This window comes from Phocoena sinus, chromosome 11 (assembly GCF_008692025.1).
Source record: "Phocoena sinus isolate mPhoSin1 chromosome 11, mPhoSin1.pri, whole genome shotgun sequence".
Classification (NCBI taxonomy): domain Eukaryota; kingdom Metazoa; phylum Chordata; class Mammalia; order Artiodactyla; family Phocoenidae; genus Phocoena; species Phocoena sinus.
Window position 1 is genome coordinate 81885416 of NC_045773.1, and position 16735 is coordinate 81902150.

Sequence of the window (16735 nt, forward strand, 5' to 3'; positions counted from 1 at the left end):
ATATTAAAGGATGCTTCTGGTAAGGGATCAGAAGGAAATAAGGAACACGTTATGGAAAATATAAAAAGAGGTTTGTGACTCCTTCCTGGTATCACTCCAGCCTCTAGCTTCAATTGTTATATCTCCTCTGTCTTCTATAGTAAAATCTCCATCTGCTTTCCTCTTATAAGAATACATGTGATCGTATTTAGGGCCCACCCAGATAATCCAGGATAATCCATTCATCTCAAAATCCTTTACTTAGTCACATAAGCAAAATCTTTGACATATAATATAACATTTACAGGTTCCAGGGATTAAAATATGATATCTTTGGATGTTATCGTTTAGGCTACTACAGACTTTGGATTTTGGATCAGAACACACTTGAATGTGAGTCCCAGTTTGACACAGATCTGTAACTTAGGGGAATTATTTCTACTTTGTATTCATAACATTATTTATAAAATGGAGAAAATATTAACCTTATGGCTATTTTGGTAATGATTAAGAAAATCTATAGAAATATGCCTGATACAAAGTAAGAAGGGAGTCAATACGTGTTAGTTCTCCTCCTTCATACTTTGTTCTTTATCTCCCATCTCCCTTTATCACTACCTTATTTCTTCTCTATTTCCTCCCCCATTCTGTCTCTGGGAGCAAATTCCTCCTAGCATCACTTGTTTCTACTGACTTATCCTCCTGAGGTCGTTGTCCAGGGAATACACAGAGTTGGCCCTGAGATCTGTTGAGAAGTGCAGGAACCTACCAGCTGGTGTTGAACCATTCGAAGTAAGGATCATCTAAACTGCTTCTGAGCTTCCACTGCAGGGAACACTGGTTCTAAGATCCTGCTTGACACGTGGCGTGGCCAAAAATAAATAAATAAATAAATCAAGTGGGAGAAGTCAAACTTGACCCACTTCTGTCAGTTGCCCCTAACTTGATTTGCTTGTTCCAGTGACAGAGGCTTTCCAAGGTCAGAAGTGTCGATTACTCCACTTTCTGGGCCTCTGCCTTTCCATACATGAATTAAGGAAGCTGCAATACTTGAGCACTACAATTTTAGAGTTTGCTGAGGCAATACTCTCACTTCTCAGTCTTCGCAAGGTGAAAATTGGTCAAATTAGATAACCAAGAGACCTGAACATATTAAAAGATGAGGAAATATTAAAAGATTATTAAATGTGAAAGGACTTAAAGCGGTCATCTTTTAGTCCAAACTCCTACCCCCAGGTTAATTGTTGGATTGTGGTTTGCAGTATTTGATGAGATGGCATAGTCTTTCCTTCTGAGGGAGGAGCAAGGCCTGAGTCACAGAAACTTTGGGACTATGCCTTATTGGGGGATGCCTGGTTCTGTGGCCAAATAAATTGCTTAGCTCTTGTGGGTGCTGTGGGTGTCTCAGATGCCCGTGGCTGTGCATGGACACAGTGGCACTTCCCTGGTATATTAAGGTGGAAATAATAGATACGGGCCCTAGCTGGGAAAGTATACATTCTTCTTTACACGTTATCCCTTTTGTCTCACCAAACCCTAGAATTATTTCTTGGAGCAGATGAGGATGGAAACTTTGGCAATAGTGGCAGAGCCTACAGGAATACTTTGCTTCAGGGCAAGTTGCCTTAAGGAAGACATTAAGGGCCACAGCCAGCCTGGATCTGAGGTGTCCTCAAGGATGAGGCAATAGTAGACACAAACATGGATAAAAATGTTACAAAAAAGGAAACTACACCATACATCATTCACCTTGTTACCAAGTCCAAGCTCATACTGCTTGTCACACAACAGGCCAATAAGTCGAGAAACAAGGTGTTGGGGCAAGGAATAGAGACTTTATTCAGAAAACCTGCAAACCAAGAAGATGGCAGACTAATGTCCTAAAGAACCATCTTGTTTGGGTTTGAATACAAGCTTCTGTTATGCTACAAAGAGAGGGAAATGGGAGGAAGTGAGGTCAAGAGGTGACGAGTTGTTGCAGACTTCTTGGTGCCAGCCAGATCTTGGAGGGGACGTGGTCATCGTTTGTTCTTGAGTTGTTCACTGTAGGGTTGGCCATGATGCTCCTGTAAATCTTCAACAAGACAGATGTTATTTCCTGTTCTGCAACTCCTTATCTCTATGTGGATGAGTGGTCACCAAGCAAGGGAAAATTATCTTTCTAATGATTAGTATACCTACAAGCTAAGCAAAAGTAGTTTAGCTTTAAAGGTTAAGCATGGGAGGTGGAGCTTCTGGAAGGGGACTATTCTGTATACTTCAAGCTACAGGCCACATTCAATTTATGATTAACATGCCTATGTACAGAGTTAGCAAGGCTGGGCAGGAGGCAATTAGCTATAGAGCACAAAGGCTACAACTTAAAGAAATAGATTCAATATGGAGTCAGGTTAGTTCTTCCCTGTTACAGACTCAAATTCCCACTATGTGTAGTTAATGGATTTAAGGAAGTCAAAGGCGATTTTAAAACAAACAAAAAAAAGTTAGATTTGAAGTCAAGTGACACTCTGGCAGTCCAGTGGTTAAGACTCTGTATTCCCAGTGCAGGGGGCATGGGTTGGGGAACTAAGATCTCACATGCTGCATGGTGCGGGGGGGCGGGGGAAATCTTACTCTCCTGAGTTATTTCTACTCTGGTAGTGAGGGCAAAATGAAAAATATCATTTACAGTATGGAATGGCATTACAAAATTGTGGCAGATCTGCAATTAAAGTCTATGTCTTTCCTTTGCAAAACAGAGAAGAAAATCCCTGGAGTCCAGAGAAGAAAATCCTGGAGTCCTGAGAGGAGGGTCCATGTACCTAGGGAGATAGATTAAATCCGAAAAATATTTCAGTTAGAATCAAGCAGAGGCTTGAATCTCTAAGTTGAGGTTCAGGTAAATAAAGAAATAGTTTCATTCTGGAACTAAGATGAAGGCCTGTATGGACGCAATAAAGAATTTTGTTTCCTTTACAATCAAAGAAACTGAGAATGAAAGAACTTTATGGTGAATGTAGACATAAGGCAATGGAAGAAACTTGTTGGAAATCAGAGAGCACTCAGTTCTTATCTCTGAACTGAGACTTATTTACAGGAATTAGTTTCCTAGGGCTGCCATGACAAAGTGTCACAAATTAAGTGGCTTAGAACTATGGAACTGTATTGTTTCACAGTTTGGGGGGCTAAAGTCTGAACTCAAAGTGTCACCATGGCCATGCTCCCTCTGAAACCTGTAGGGAAGGATCCTTCCTTGCCTCTTCCAGCTTCTGGTAAGCCCAAACATCCCCTGGCTTGTGGCAGCACAACTCCAATCTCTTTACGTACTTTACAAGGCCATCTTTTTATGAGGATATCAGTCATATTGGATTAGGTGTCCATCCTACTCCAGTTATGACGTCATCTTAACTAATTACATTGGCAAAGATACTACTTTCAAATAAAGTCACATTCTGAGGTCCTGCAGGTTAGGATTTCCATATACCTTTTGCGGGGGAATATAACTCAGCCCATAACATCCTGTGACCTTGTACAAATCATTTCTCTTCTTAGGAGTCCTGTCTATGTCATCTAAACTGCTTGGGTCAAAGAATTGGGTCAAAGAAATAGTGATTGAGACAAATTGATATGAGTCTCCCATCCTCTTCTGCCCTAGCCCTAGGCTATTTGAGAAAGGCAGCGAGACTGACTCTATGGCTTAAGTTCAAGCCCTCATCAAGCTCACTAGACCCCTGATTTGTGACTCAGGCCTCAGAGAGTTACCTCTGAGGTCTTGTTTGATAATTGTATCCCATCATTTTGAACAAAAACATGCAATTAAGGTGTCAAAAAATCTTTCAGGAATGATCCCAAAGTACTGGCCAGATTTTACCTAAAATGTCAAGAATCAACACCTTAGGTGGATTTTGAGTGATGAAGACAGTTCAATCTGCCAGAAACATAACATTTATGGAGGGAAGGGTACACCTGAAAATTTAACTAATGTCAAATCAGGAAAGATGAGTGCCCCATAGGAGAATTTCAGATTGAAAGTGTAAGAATTAGGGAGGAATCAAAGTATTTTAAATATGAGCGATGTCAACAAAACTGACCTTTAGAAAAGTCATAGAATAGAAGCAAAGTGTGGAGGAAGAGAGACTGGAGAAGATCTGGGAAGTATGGGAAGGAGGAAATTTCCCTCTATCCCTCTTGAGTTATTGTGGCTAGACTCATAATAAAATCAACACAAGACAGATTAACAGGAGAAAAAGAAACAAATTTTAATTTGTGTGCAGGGAGGTCTTATAGAAATGGGTCCCCAGAAGTGGTCAAAGCAGGCAGCTTTTATACTTTCTAGACAAAGACCAATAAATATGTGAGGACTTGACAAAGAAACTTAGGCTTTGGGTGCTTAATTAGTGAAAAATCTAAACAGAGTTTGGGCTTGGGGTAGTAAATTGAAGAAGTAACAGGGTTTGTTTATACAGCTTCTCTGCCCAAATTCCCTTTCTCTGGTGATAAGCATGTCCTGATGCCTCCAGACGCAGGGAATGTACCTTTCACATGGGAGATTTATTTCCTGCTTTCAGGGAGACAGAGAGGAGGGTCAAAGTGTCTCTCTTGCGTCAATCATTTCTTAAGTAACTAATTCAAAATAATCAACATGGCATTAAGGCATATAAATATATATATATTTTAAACAACAGCAATTTATTTATTTATTTTTGGCTGCGTTGGGTCTTTGTTGCTGCGTGCGGGCTTTCTCTGGTTGCAGCGAGCAGGGGCTACTCTTCATTGTGGAGCGCAGCCTTCTCTTTGCGGTGGCTTCTCTCATTGCGGAGCGTGGACTCTAGGCGCCCGGGCTCTAGGCGCCCGGGCTGCAGTAGTTGTGGCATGTGGGCTCAGTAGTTGTAGCTCACGGGCCCTAGAGCGCAGGCTCAGCAGTTGTGGCACAGGGGTTTTGTTGCTCTGCGGCGTGTGGGATCTTCCTAGACCAGGGCTCGAACCCGTCTGCCCTGCATTGGCAGGCGGATTCTTAACCACTGCACCACCAGGAAAGTCTGCCATTAAGGCATATTTTGGGGTGGCCCGCCCTGGCCTCAACGGAAGTGAAGAGACAAACTAAGGGATGAAAGCAAAGCTCCTGGAAGGAGCTAATAGGGATGTGAACTATGGCTCCAGAGGAGGAGTGAAGGGGAATTGTAGCCCTGAAATACCTTCAGGGGGATCAGGGACATGAGATGTCTGCCCCTTTCCTCCTGCTCAGTGTGTGCTCTGTACCTTCACTTCTCATCACTGGAGGCCAGGACCCAGGGTGCTCAAAAACTTAGGAATATTGGAATAGGAACATGGGAAGTTGGGGTTTTAGACTATTTAACTTACTGATAAGGTCTATTCAGAAGTGTCTCCTCACCACTCAAGGGCTAGTTATTGCAAGATGAGCAAAAGTAAATCGCCTCAGACATTGAAGATTTAGTCACAACAACTGATGATCCATGTGGAACCAGAGCAAGGGTTCTATGGTAAGAATCAGGAATTTGCTTTCACTTCACCATTACTAACCTGTGACCTTTGAGATGTCTCTTCTCTCTGTGGGCTTCAGTTTTCTGATGCATAAAGATGAACATGTGGATGATAAATAGACTTCCAGTTGCTTACATGTTTCAGGCCCTGGGCTGAGTTCTTTTCCATCCTCAAAGCAGCCCTAGGAGGTAGACACTATTATTACCCTGATTTTACAGATAAGAAAACTAAGGTACAGAGACATTAGCTTTTTCTGAGATAAGGAGCTAGTCAATACCCTTATCATGGGTATTGAACTCAATGGTCGCTATAGCTTCACAGTCTAAGGTTCAGCCATTTTTAAAAATGAGAAGGGCAAGAGGCCAAGGAGCTTGGGAATGTGTGTAGGTCTGTGCCAAAAGAGGGACGCCTTCTGCATGACTGCTCTAAATGCCTCGAGGACCTGCTTGGCTGGATCAGATATCAGCCGTCAGGCCATAGATTATAGGCCTTTGAGAAGAAATCTGAGATAACAGAAAGCTTATCTTCCAACAGAGTTCATGAGAATTCAACCCCATCCAGACTTAAGTTTCAGGAGCAGAGAAAGGCTTTTGTGCAAACCTGGAAGAGGCAATGCGGATGGAGGGGACTGGATGTCAAGGGGCTTAGAACTGAAAAGGAAGAAGTTATCACTTCAATAAACAAGGGAGTTTAGTAAAGCTGAGCTGGCAGTGAAAAGCCGGAAGGGAGCAGATGGGAGGGAGGAGGGGTGGGAGAAACAACTCTGACTCTTCACCCATTCAAATACTTTGCAACAACTTTCAGATTGTTACCTTATTAGGACCTCACAGTAAATAGTTTTATGGAGTAAGTGGGGTAGAGATGATTACAATAATTTACAGAGAATGAAGCTCAGTCGAGCCCAAGGCAGTTCCCTAATGCACAGTTTAGATCTTTCTCCTGGATAACTTCCCCCTGTGAATGTGTATCCATCGTCTGTGTTACTCCTGCATTAACAAGCCCTTCTCCAGGGGACAGATCTCAGGGCAAAGGGTCTGAGACATGCAGGTCCCCACATCTGGACTTCATAATTAGAAAATACAGTGTGCTGTTGACTAAGTGATGAAAGTCTGAGGGGACAGTACAAAGGATTAATAGTCATCTGGACGATGCTTCTCAAACTTTAGCTTGTGTGTAAATTACATGAGGATCTTAATTTTTAAAAGCAGATTCTGATTCAGTGGTGGTGGCTTTACTTCCTGGATGCAGAGCCAGCACCTAGGAACTGCCTGGAGAAGGTAAAGACAGTACTTCAAGTTCCAAAGAGGGAAGCCTCCGCCTTCACCTGCCAGAGCACGGGGCGCCAGAACACCAGCGGGTGGCCTGACCCGGAGGCACTGGGTGCTCTGAGCCTTCAGGGCTTGCAGGAGTGGGCGGAGGAGTGAGGGGGAGGGGGAGGGGGAGGGGAAGGTTGGAGAGAGGGAAGAAGAAAGGGGAGGGAGAGCGGGGTGGCAGGGAAGGGGGGGTTGCCCATGTGCTAATGCTGCTCTGCGATTGGAGGGCGCATCTTCAAACTGGTCCCTGCCAGGGGCTCAAAAGGAGCCGAGATCCCTGGGGACCTGAGGCTCGCCTACAACTCCTAGTTCCAGCCATGATCCCGCAGTTCTGGGCCTACTGTCTTTTCTCACTGTTCCTGGTCGGCTCCGCTCAGCCGACCCCAAAGCAGCAACAGATGAAGGTGAGTGTCCCGCAGGGAATTTAGTCAATTTAGTGATGACTAAATTGGCCGCCAAGGATGCAAGGAGTTCTCCCTTCTCCCCCTCTACGAAGGACGAGATCCATCTTCCCAGCCCTTCCAAACTGACATCTGCCACTGCCACTGCTGTCCTGTGAGGCAGAGGCTCTCCTAAACTCTCTTTACGTGGATCGTCTCCCCTGAGCCTGGTGGGTCACTGGGCCGAAAGTGGGCCAAGGATGCAGGCTGCTCTCGCTGCGTTCCTCTTTGCCACTCCCCCTGGTGGCCGCTTGATACCCCAGAGCCCGTCCCCTCCACTCTGGTCTGGAACCTCAGGCACTATTGCGGGTCCGGGAAAGAGGACATGACGCAGCAACTGGATTAGAGGGAAGCTGAACTGGTTGCTCTTGGGGAGGGTGAAATCTCGGGGCAGGTGGAAAAGAAGTTGGTGCTGAAATGTGCCCTAAGGAGTTTTAGGGTTGGGAGAGGGGTTTTTTTGTTTGTTTTTTCTTTTTCAGGGAATAATAAAACACAAAAGGCCCAGAGAGTTGCTGGCCAATTTTAATTTCAGGGGAGGTGATGTGGCATCCTGGAAACAAAGCTTGGATCACAGGGTGATATCCATGTGTGAAACAGACAGCTGGAAGCTGTTGAGCCCAGAGCTAAGGCAGCATGAAGACAAGGAAAATGGAGGCACACAAATGACAGCTCACAGGATGATTTCCACTTTTTAAAAAAAAATTGTACTAGAAAGAAAGGCAAATGCTAGAAACTCTTCAGCAGAGAGCTGAGGTAGCATGAACGCAAAAGAGAATGCAGGCACATAGATGACAGCCCTTTCTTGGTGGCTTTCTTAGGCTAATACTCTCAAATATTTGGATTAATGTCTGTGCACAGATGTGTATGGATGTATGGAACACAGGGAACGTGCCTGCCCTACGTCAGCCTCCTTCTCTCCAAGGATAGTGAAGGGGAAGCTATGCCTGGTATCCTAGTGACAGAACTAACAGGCTTAGAAAATGATAAAAGAGTTTTCTGCCCCACTCTCCCCACAGGAGCTGACCCACAAGCAATTCCTTCACTGCATGGGGCAGACATTTACGTACATAGAATTTTAGAGTAATTGAAACTCACTTAAATTACTCTAAAATTCTATGCCTTTTCTCCACATCTCCAGGAGTCCCTCTCCTCAGATAACAGCATTTTAGCTTTTTGCTCCAGGTCCTGTTCACTCTTTCCCTTGGCATGCTTGTGCGTAGGAAGTCTCTTCCCTTTGCTTCCTGTTTCACATAGAGATAAGAAGAAAGGGGTGTCGAGGATGAATTCTGTAGGTACCAGTGAGCTCCCACCAACAAAACTCTGGAAGGTGCCTTCAGTGGGATCCAGAGGAGGAACAAGTTATTTGCTGGGCTCTGGGGGAAGGAAATTACAATGTAAGACTATATAGATGAGAAATTTATGTAAAACATATTTCTGTTATGAGAAGCTCTACCAAAATCTGTTAAGAATACTTGAGAAGGGGTGGGATGACTGGAATGTGGTGTTAGGCTGTGGAGGAGACTGCAGGTAAATTGTAGATCGGAGAATGGAGGGAAATTGTGTTCATATTCCAGGAATGGGAAGAGGATTATAAAGTGCTTGTCCCACCGTTAAAAAAAAAAGATTGTAAGTTAGAAGATATAAGTTCTACCTGTGGCATTAGCCATAACTAAAAATATCACTTTGAAAATTCTCTTCAGTTCTTAGAGTTTAAAAAAAGTCCACAGATATTGGGGATTATCGTTTGTCTTATCATTGCATCATTATGGTTATTTGTGTCACATTCCAGATGGATTGCTATAAGGGGGTGACAGGCACCATCTATGAGTATGGAGCCCTCACCCTCAATGGCGAGGAGTATATCCAGTTCAAGCAGTATGCGGGCAAGCACGTCCTCTTTGTCAATGTGGCCACCTATTGAGGCTTGGCAGCTCAGTATCCTGGTAAGAATTCATGTTTCACCTCTCTTGGAACTAGCTTTGTCAGATGACCATATTCTAAGTCCAGAAGGTTTTGCTACTTTGTTATTAGGAGGAAACAGGGGGATGTGGCGGGGATAGCTGATCATCATGTGACTATTCCCCTAAATCCTGCCACTGCTCTCTGCTCCTTAGAATGCCAGGAGAATTACCCCCAGATATGAAAATGAAGATTCTCCCAAAGATTTAGTCAAAGACCTCCAGGAACATATCTGTAGTTGAGTTTGTTGCTCGATGTTCTGAGGGAAAACATATACTGTAGACAACCATGGGGCTCTCAGTAAGAAGATGTTAGAACGGACTTGAGGACTTGAGGATCTCGGCTTGTGTTAGGTGATTTGGGGGAAGCCAATGACTGGGTATCTTAACAAATCATATCTACAGAGTAGGAGGAATAAAGCAAGGGTAAAGAAACAGCAATCACTTAGATTGGTAAGAATAGGATGATGCTTGGTCATTTTTGTGATCTGGATAATGTTCATGTATTGTGTGGTTAAAATATGATTAAGGGGCTTCCGTGGTGGCGCAGTGGCTAAGAATCTGCCTGCTAATGCAGGGGACACGGGTTGGAGCCCTGGTCCAGGAAGATTCCACATGCTGTGGAGCATCTAAGCCCGTGTGCCACAACTACTGAGCCTGCGCTCTAGAGCCCATGAGCCACGACTATGGAGCCCACGTGCCTAGAGCCCGTGCTCTGCAACAAGAGAAACCACTACAATGAGAAGCCCGCACACCGCAACGAAGAGTAGCCTCCGCTCGCCACAACTAGAGAAAGCCTGTGCGTAGCAACGAAAACCCAACGCAGCCAAAAAAGAAAAACAAAAAACCCCAAACATGATTATGGAGTGGTTCTTGTTTCTGCCTTGATTCATCATGGTCACTTGTACGATATTGATCTTCTGTGAAACTGTTTATGTTCAACAGGAGAACACCAAACCCTAGCTGTGACTCCCAGGCCAGAATCTAGCTTTCAGGGGCTGATTTTATCTTTCTCACTGGTGACTTCTGGTAACAGGAAAGACGATTGATCTTTGATATTTTGGAAAACACTGTTGGGTTCCACAGGCACCTCCAAATGGCAGAGAAGAGGAAATGTAGTTTACTATCTACATAGTATTTAACTGGAGTGAGAGCTATTTGGGAAAATGCTTCATCTCTCCAAACTTGGCTCAACTTTGGTGGCTGAGGTGGATTTTCCATTTTATTTGTGCACTCATGGGAAAGAGTTTGGAATTCCTGCTGATCCAGAAAAGGTTAAAGTTTTAGATGGATTATACTAGAGATAGATGCAGTTTTTGACATGCCAAGAACTTTATTTTCAGCTTTTTTTAAAAGTTCAAGATAAATTCGAAAGATAAATTATACCGGTGCCACCAAAAAATGGATCAAAATAATACATGAATGAATTTTAAGAAATTTTTTCACATATTGACATCAGTATCTAGTCAACTGATCAAAAATATAAAGTCCTATCAATTTGTCTTAATGGCGCTCCAATAATAAGAAATCCAACAATTTTCTCCTTTTTAAACACCACTTAAATTTAGGCATATTGCAATCTCACTTCTAAGATATATGGTTCACCAAATTTTTAAAAATTAATTTATTTATTTTGGCTGCACCAGGTCTTAGTTGCGGCACGCGGAATCTTCATTGCAGCATTCGGACCCTTAGTTGCAGCAGGCGGGCTCTTTAGTTGTGGCATGCTTGCGGGATCTATTTCCCCGACCAGGGATCGAACGTGGGGCCCCCTGCAATGGAAGCACAGCGTCTTATCCACTGGACTACCAGGGAAGTCCCAGTTCACCAAATTTTGATATTTGAAAATTAACATTCAGCAGTGCTACAGTTTGAATATTCGTGTCCCCCCACAATTCATATATTGAAACTAATGCCCAATGTGATGGAAATAGGAAGTGGGGCTTTTGGGAGGTGCTTAGGTCATGAGGGTAAAACCGTCACGAATGGGCTTAATGCTCTTACAAAAGATACCCTACAGGGCTCCCCAGTTCCTTACACCATGTGAGGACACAGGAAGAAGTTGGCAGTCTGCACCCTGGAGGAGGGTCTTGTTCAGAACCCTACAGTACTGGCACCGTGATCTTGGACTTCCAAGTTCCAGAACTGTGAGAAATAAATTTCTCATTTATTTATTTACAAGCCACCCAGTCTGATATTTTGTTTTAGCAGCCTGAATGGACTAAGACAGTGGGGACTGCTTGATTCAGGCAAAAATTATATTAAAATACCCCCTCCACCAAAGCACAACAAAAACCAAATGATTCACATTTACCAAAAGAAGCTAAAGACCTTTTCAATTTAATGTTGAAATTGTGCATAAAAAGATACTCTCAAATTATAGATTTTGAAAAGAGCAAGACATTTAAAAGAATTTGGGAGTCACATTATATTTATTATTTTTATGTACAGTCAACTCTAGGGAAAACCTGAAAAGCTAAAGACTACTTTTTAAATTTTTATAAAAATCTCAGGATCGAATTATAAGAGGCTAAACAACAGTTTAGTATCATTTAGCAAGTGGGGATTTTCCTCCCTTCAAAAAGTTAAGCTTGAAAAATATGGTAAGCTTAAAAAGTTGTGAGGTGTAAACAGAAGTTCCATGGAATGTAAATCTGCTTTTATATCTGTTTTAGTTTAAACTTATTGAATAGGTAATACAGTCACAAGATTCAAAATTTAAAAGGTACAAAAGGGCTTTACAGTGAAATCTTCCACAGTCCCTTCCCTTTGGGCAACGAGTGTTATCAGTTTGTGGTGTACATTTCCATAAATCTTTTTTTAAAAATATTTATTTTATTATTTATTTATTTATTTGGTTGTGCCAGGCCTTAGTTGCAGCAGGCAGCCTCCTTAGTTGAGACACGTGGGCTCCTTAGTTGCAGCATGTGAACTCTTAGTTGCAGCAGGCATGTGGGATCTAGTTCCCTGACCAGGGATCAAACCTGAGCCCCCCTACATTGGGAGCTCTGAGTCTTAACCACTGCACCACCAGGGAAGTCCCTGCATAAATCTTTAATGCATATGCAAGAAATCAGTTTCTCTGTCTCCTCTCTCTCTTTCTCTCTCTCTCTCTCTCTCACACACACACACAAATGATTCTGCACAGTGCATTTTAACATAATAAAATATCTTTGACATTATTCCGTGTCACCACATGATGAGTTTCCTCATTCATTTTAAGATATAGTTTTCCAGGGAATTACCTGGTGGTCCAGTGGTTAGGACTTTGTGCTTCCATTGCAGGGGGCACAGGTTCCATCCCTGGATGGGGAATTAAGATCCCACATTCCATGTGATGCAGCCAAAAAACGAACAAGACCAAAAAAAGAAAAAAAAAAAAAAGGATATAATTTTCCATTGTATTGCTGTGCTATAATTTATTAAACTAGTTCATGAGAATTATAAAGAGCATCTCATTCAAATTTTACTCCAGATGAACCAAAGTTTGCTAGGTATTTCCGCAACAGGAAGGAAATTTTTTTTTTTTTTTTTTTTTTTTCGCTGCACGCGGGCATCTCACTGTTGTGGCCTCTCCCGTTGCGGAGCACAGGCTCTGGACGTACAGGCTCAGCGGCCATGGCTCACGGGCCCAGCCGCTCCTCGGCATGTGGGATCTTTCTGGACCAGGGCACGAACCCGTGTCCCCTGCATCGGCAGGCGGACTCTCAACCACTGCGCCACCAGGGAAGCTCAAGAAGGAAATATTCTTGATGGTTAAAGATAAAAGGGATAGTAACTGAATAAATATATAAAGAGAAGAAAGCACTTCCTTTTAAGAAGAGGTCCTTGGGGGAGATGCCAGCAGATAGAGCTGAGTCTGAATAGGACTGGCTGGTGCTGGTCATGGAATCAGTAAATCTGAACTGAAAATGGCTAAAGTTGGAAATAATGGTACAAGTCCAGACAGAGAGTTGGAAAGCTTCCTGGCAGTGGTAAAGAGCAGTTTGGAGTTTGAAGCCTAGAATCCCAGTGAGTGTTCCAGGGAAATGACATCAGTTATGTCACTGGAACTGACAAAAAGGTAGAGAATGCTTTGGAGCTAAGCTTAGCATCTCACTGATTCCCTCAACAACTCCCAGGTTAGAGCACCAAAGAGTGCTCCGGGGAAGGAGACTGGCGTGTCAAGTTGTGTCATCATGGGGCATAGTGAGAGGAAGGGGGTAGCATGTCCATTTTGTTTGCCTTTCCTTAAAACATTTTTGATCAATCAATCAATCCATCAACTAAGGAAGGCAATGGCATTTAAATCTGACTTCTCTTCAGAATCAAGCAGAACCCCCCCTCCCCCCAACACGCACACACAGAGTACTAACCAATCTGTGCTTTTAAAGGAGGGCTCCTATTGGATGATGAAGAGCCACTTATGGGAGCTATTGCACAAGAAAAATGGCAGCTATTGGGATGTGCTTCTGGAAACCTATGTTCTAGCTTTTTGCTCTGTTTCCTCAATTTCTGTAATCTTGAACCTTCCCCTTCATAGTCCTCAGCTTACTCATGTGAAAAGTGGATAAATCAGTGGTCTTTTACCGCTCAAGGTAGGGCTGCTGGCCGGGCTATCCATGCAGTTCACTCTCTACTTACAGAACTGAATGCACTACAGGAGGAGCTGAAGCCTTTTGGTGTAGTTGTGTTGGGCTTTCCCTGCAACCAATTTGGAAAACAAGAACCAGCAAAAAACTCAGAGATCCTTTTGGGGCTCAAGTAAGTGCCTGCTTGGGACCCTGCAAGACCCTGTCAGGATTTTCCTTCCACATTCTACCTAGAGGCTTCTTATTCTGGAGACTTCTGGGGTGACTGACAGATGAATGGGTTCAAGAACATCATTATGATGCTTTGAATTCAGTCTTGCCCTACTGGCAGTGCTCAATACTCTCTACCTTTCAGTACTTTAATGGTAAGACTACGGGAAATCTAATGGAAAAGAAGCACAGGAAAAAGGAGAAGATACAGGAAATAGAAATGAATCAAGAATCCTAACCTTCCAATTTTCTTTTTTAAAAATTTTTATTGGAGCATAGTTGATTTAAAATGTTGTTTTAGTTGCTGCTGTACAGCAAAGTGAACCAGTTACACATATACATATATCCACTCTTTAGATTCTTTTCCTATATAGGTCATTACAGAGTACTGAGTAGAGTTCCCTGTGCTATACAGTAGCTCCTTATTACTTATCTATTTTATATATAGTAGTGTGTATATGTCAATCCCAATCCCCCTATTTATCCCCCCCTCAGTTACCATGAGATTGCTTTCTACATCTGTGACTCTATTTCTGTTTTGTAAATAAGTTCATTTGTATAATTGTTTTCTAGATTCCACAGATAAGCAATATCATATGATATTTGTCCTTCTCTGTCTGACTTACTTCACTCAGTATGACAATCTCTAGGTCCATCCATTGCTGCAAATGGCATTATTTCATTCTTTTTTATGGCTGAGTAATATTTTGCCTTCCAATTTTCTTGGAATTCTCCATTGGTTCCCTAAAGCCTGTGCATGAAGTTCTGATTCCCAAAGACCTCTTTCCTCACCTTCCCTGTCTACGGCCTCTCTTTCTTTACCTCTGATTTCCTGTTGTGGTGGCCATTATTATCCATCCTTTTCTTAATTTGGATCCTCTCAGGAACACTCTGGTTCATTGCAGGTATGTACGTCCAGGTGGTGGCTTTGTTCCCAACTTTCAGCTCTTTGAGAAAGGGGATGTGAATGGAGAAAAAGAACAGGAGATCTTTAGCTTCCTGAAGGTAAGCAAACATAAACCTGGCAAGGATTGGTCAGGTAGGTAGAGATGCCCTGAAAGTGTGGGGCTCAAGTCTAGGATTGAGTTTGGACTCCTTGGAAAGAAATGCTCAGTTCACGGATCATGGCAATATCTGTTGTGAGGCTTTAGCTTCAAGTAGAGGAAACATAACATATGATTGCTCTAACATAGACTGACCTTCCCTACAGAATGGTAATGATTCATTCATTCAACAATCATTTATAAAATCCCTGGTTGTGTGCAAGAACTGTGCTACACAATGAGTTAACAAATATTAATAGGGCATAATCTCTTCCCTGAAGGAATTCATATCTAATCAGAGAGACAAACATAGAAATAGATATGTAGAGTATCATGTGGTAATTAACTTTAGAGTCACAGAGTGTTAGAACCATGTAAGCCCGGAATGGAAGGACCCCTTTTTTTCAGCTAAAGAAACTGAAACTAAAGAAATGTTATGACTTACCAAAGAAAACAGAAGATAGTCTTTCATTGAAGCACCATGATATAATCATGGGAGTGAGGGAGAGACAGGGAAAGGAGGAAATTTTTCTATTTGCTATCATACCCTCTAGCTCTTGGTTGTTTGATTGTACTGGTAGTGATGTATTGAAATGTCTGTGGTTCGTTAAGAGCATGTAAAGTAGTTAATATACTGAGATACATAATGGTGAGTAGAATTTCTAGGGGTAGGGATAAGACTGGACCACACAGAAGCAGAAAAAAACCTGTCTTGCTGTTTCCATATCTCTGCTCCAGAACTCCTGCCCTCCAACCTCTGATTTTTTTGGCTCATCAAGCCAACTCTTCTGGGAGCCCATGAAGGTCCATGACATCCGCTGGAACTTTGAGAAGTTCCTGGTGGGGCCTGATGGAGTCCCTGTCATATGCTGGTTCCACCGGGCTTCCATCAGCACAGTCAAGTCAGACATCCTGGAGTACATGAAGCAGTTCAAAAGCGAATAGGAAGGGCCAGACATCATCACAAGTTGCCTCCTACCTAAAGAACATGTTTAAGGATCCATCTTTGCTCCAGATTCCATCCTACCCAGCTTCCACATGACCAAAACATCCTGTACGGCCCAAATACCTGTGTGTGTGTGTGTGTGTGTGTGTGTAGATTAAGGGAAACAAAACCTAACTCCCAACTGTCCGATCCCAAAGTATCAAGTTTATTCCACTCCATTCCAAAGGAAAATCATATTATAGGTAGATGGTTCGGACTACCCATGTCCCTAAAAAAGTACTACCCATGTCCCTAAAAAAGTAATCCCCAGCAGTTCTGACACCCTCCTTCCACATCCTGAAGGTTTAAAGAAAACAGAAACTGGCAGCAAGACTCTCAAGATCTCCTTAATAGCCTCTTCCCTCCTCCAAAACAGGCATGCAACGTTAAACTCTTCCTCTCCCTGGTTAGTTTTCCTTTAGTTCCCTGACACCTGTAGTTCTCTTGTAGGATCTGTGAAGGCAGAGTGAGAGCTGAAACCTCAACTCACATGAAAGGAGGGACATCTCCATGATGGTGGATCCCAAAGCCCCTGTGGGTCGGACCCTACCAGAAAGCTTCCTTGGTGCCTGTCCCTTAGTGATTCAGGTCATGGCACCTGGGCAGGGATGTTCCTTCTTCCTGAATGATGGGCTTTTTCCTCACCCTTTAAACTCATCATTATCACTATCTCAAATTTAAAAAAATTCTGCAGCGTCTGGCTTCCCGTTGGTGTTTTCCCAGTCCCATATTTTGTGTGGAGTCATATCACTTCC

General features: G+C 43.0%; 1 protein-coding gene and 1 pseudogene across 1 annotated transcript; both read left to right on the forward strand.

Moving 5' to 3' along the window:
- LOC116762187 overlaps positions 1-16735 on the forward strand; it is a 382117-nt pseudogene that overhangs the window by 262626 nt on the left and 102756 nt on the right.
- GPX6 (glutathione peroxidase 6) lies at positions 7091-16227 on the forward strand. The gene is made up of 5 exons (XM_032649306.1): positions 7091-7177; positions 9003-9156; positions 13797-13914; positions 14858-14957; positions 15734-16227. The coding sequence occupies exons 1-5, from the start codon at positions 7091-7093 to the stop codon at positions 15938-15940; spliced, it is 666 nt and encodes a 221-aa protein (XP_032505197.1). The 3' UTR covers positions 15941-16227.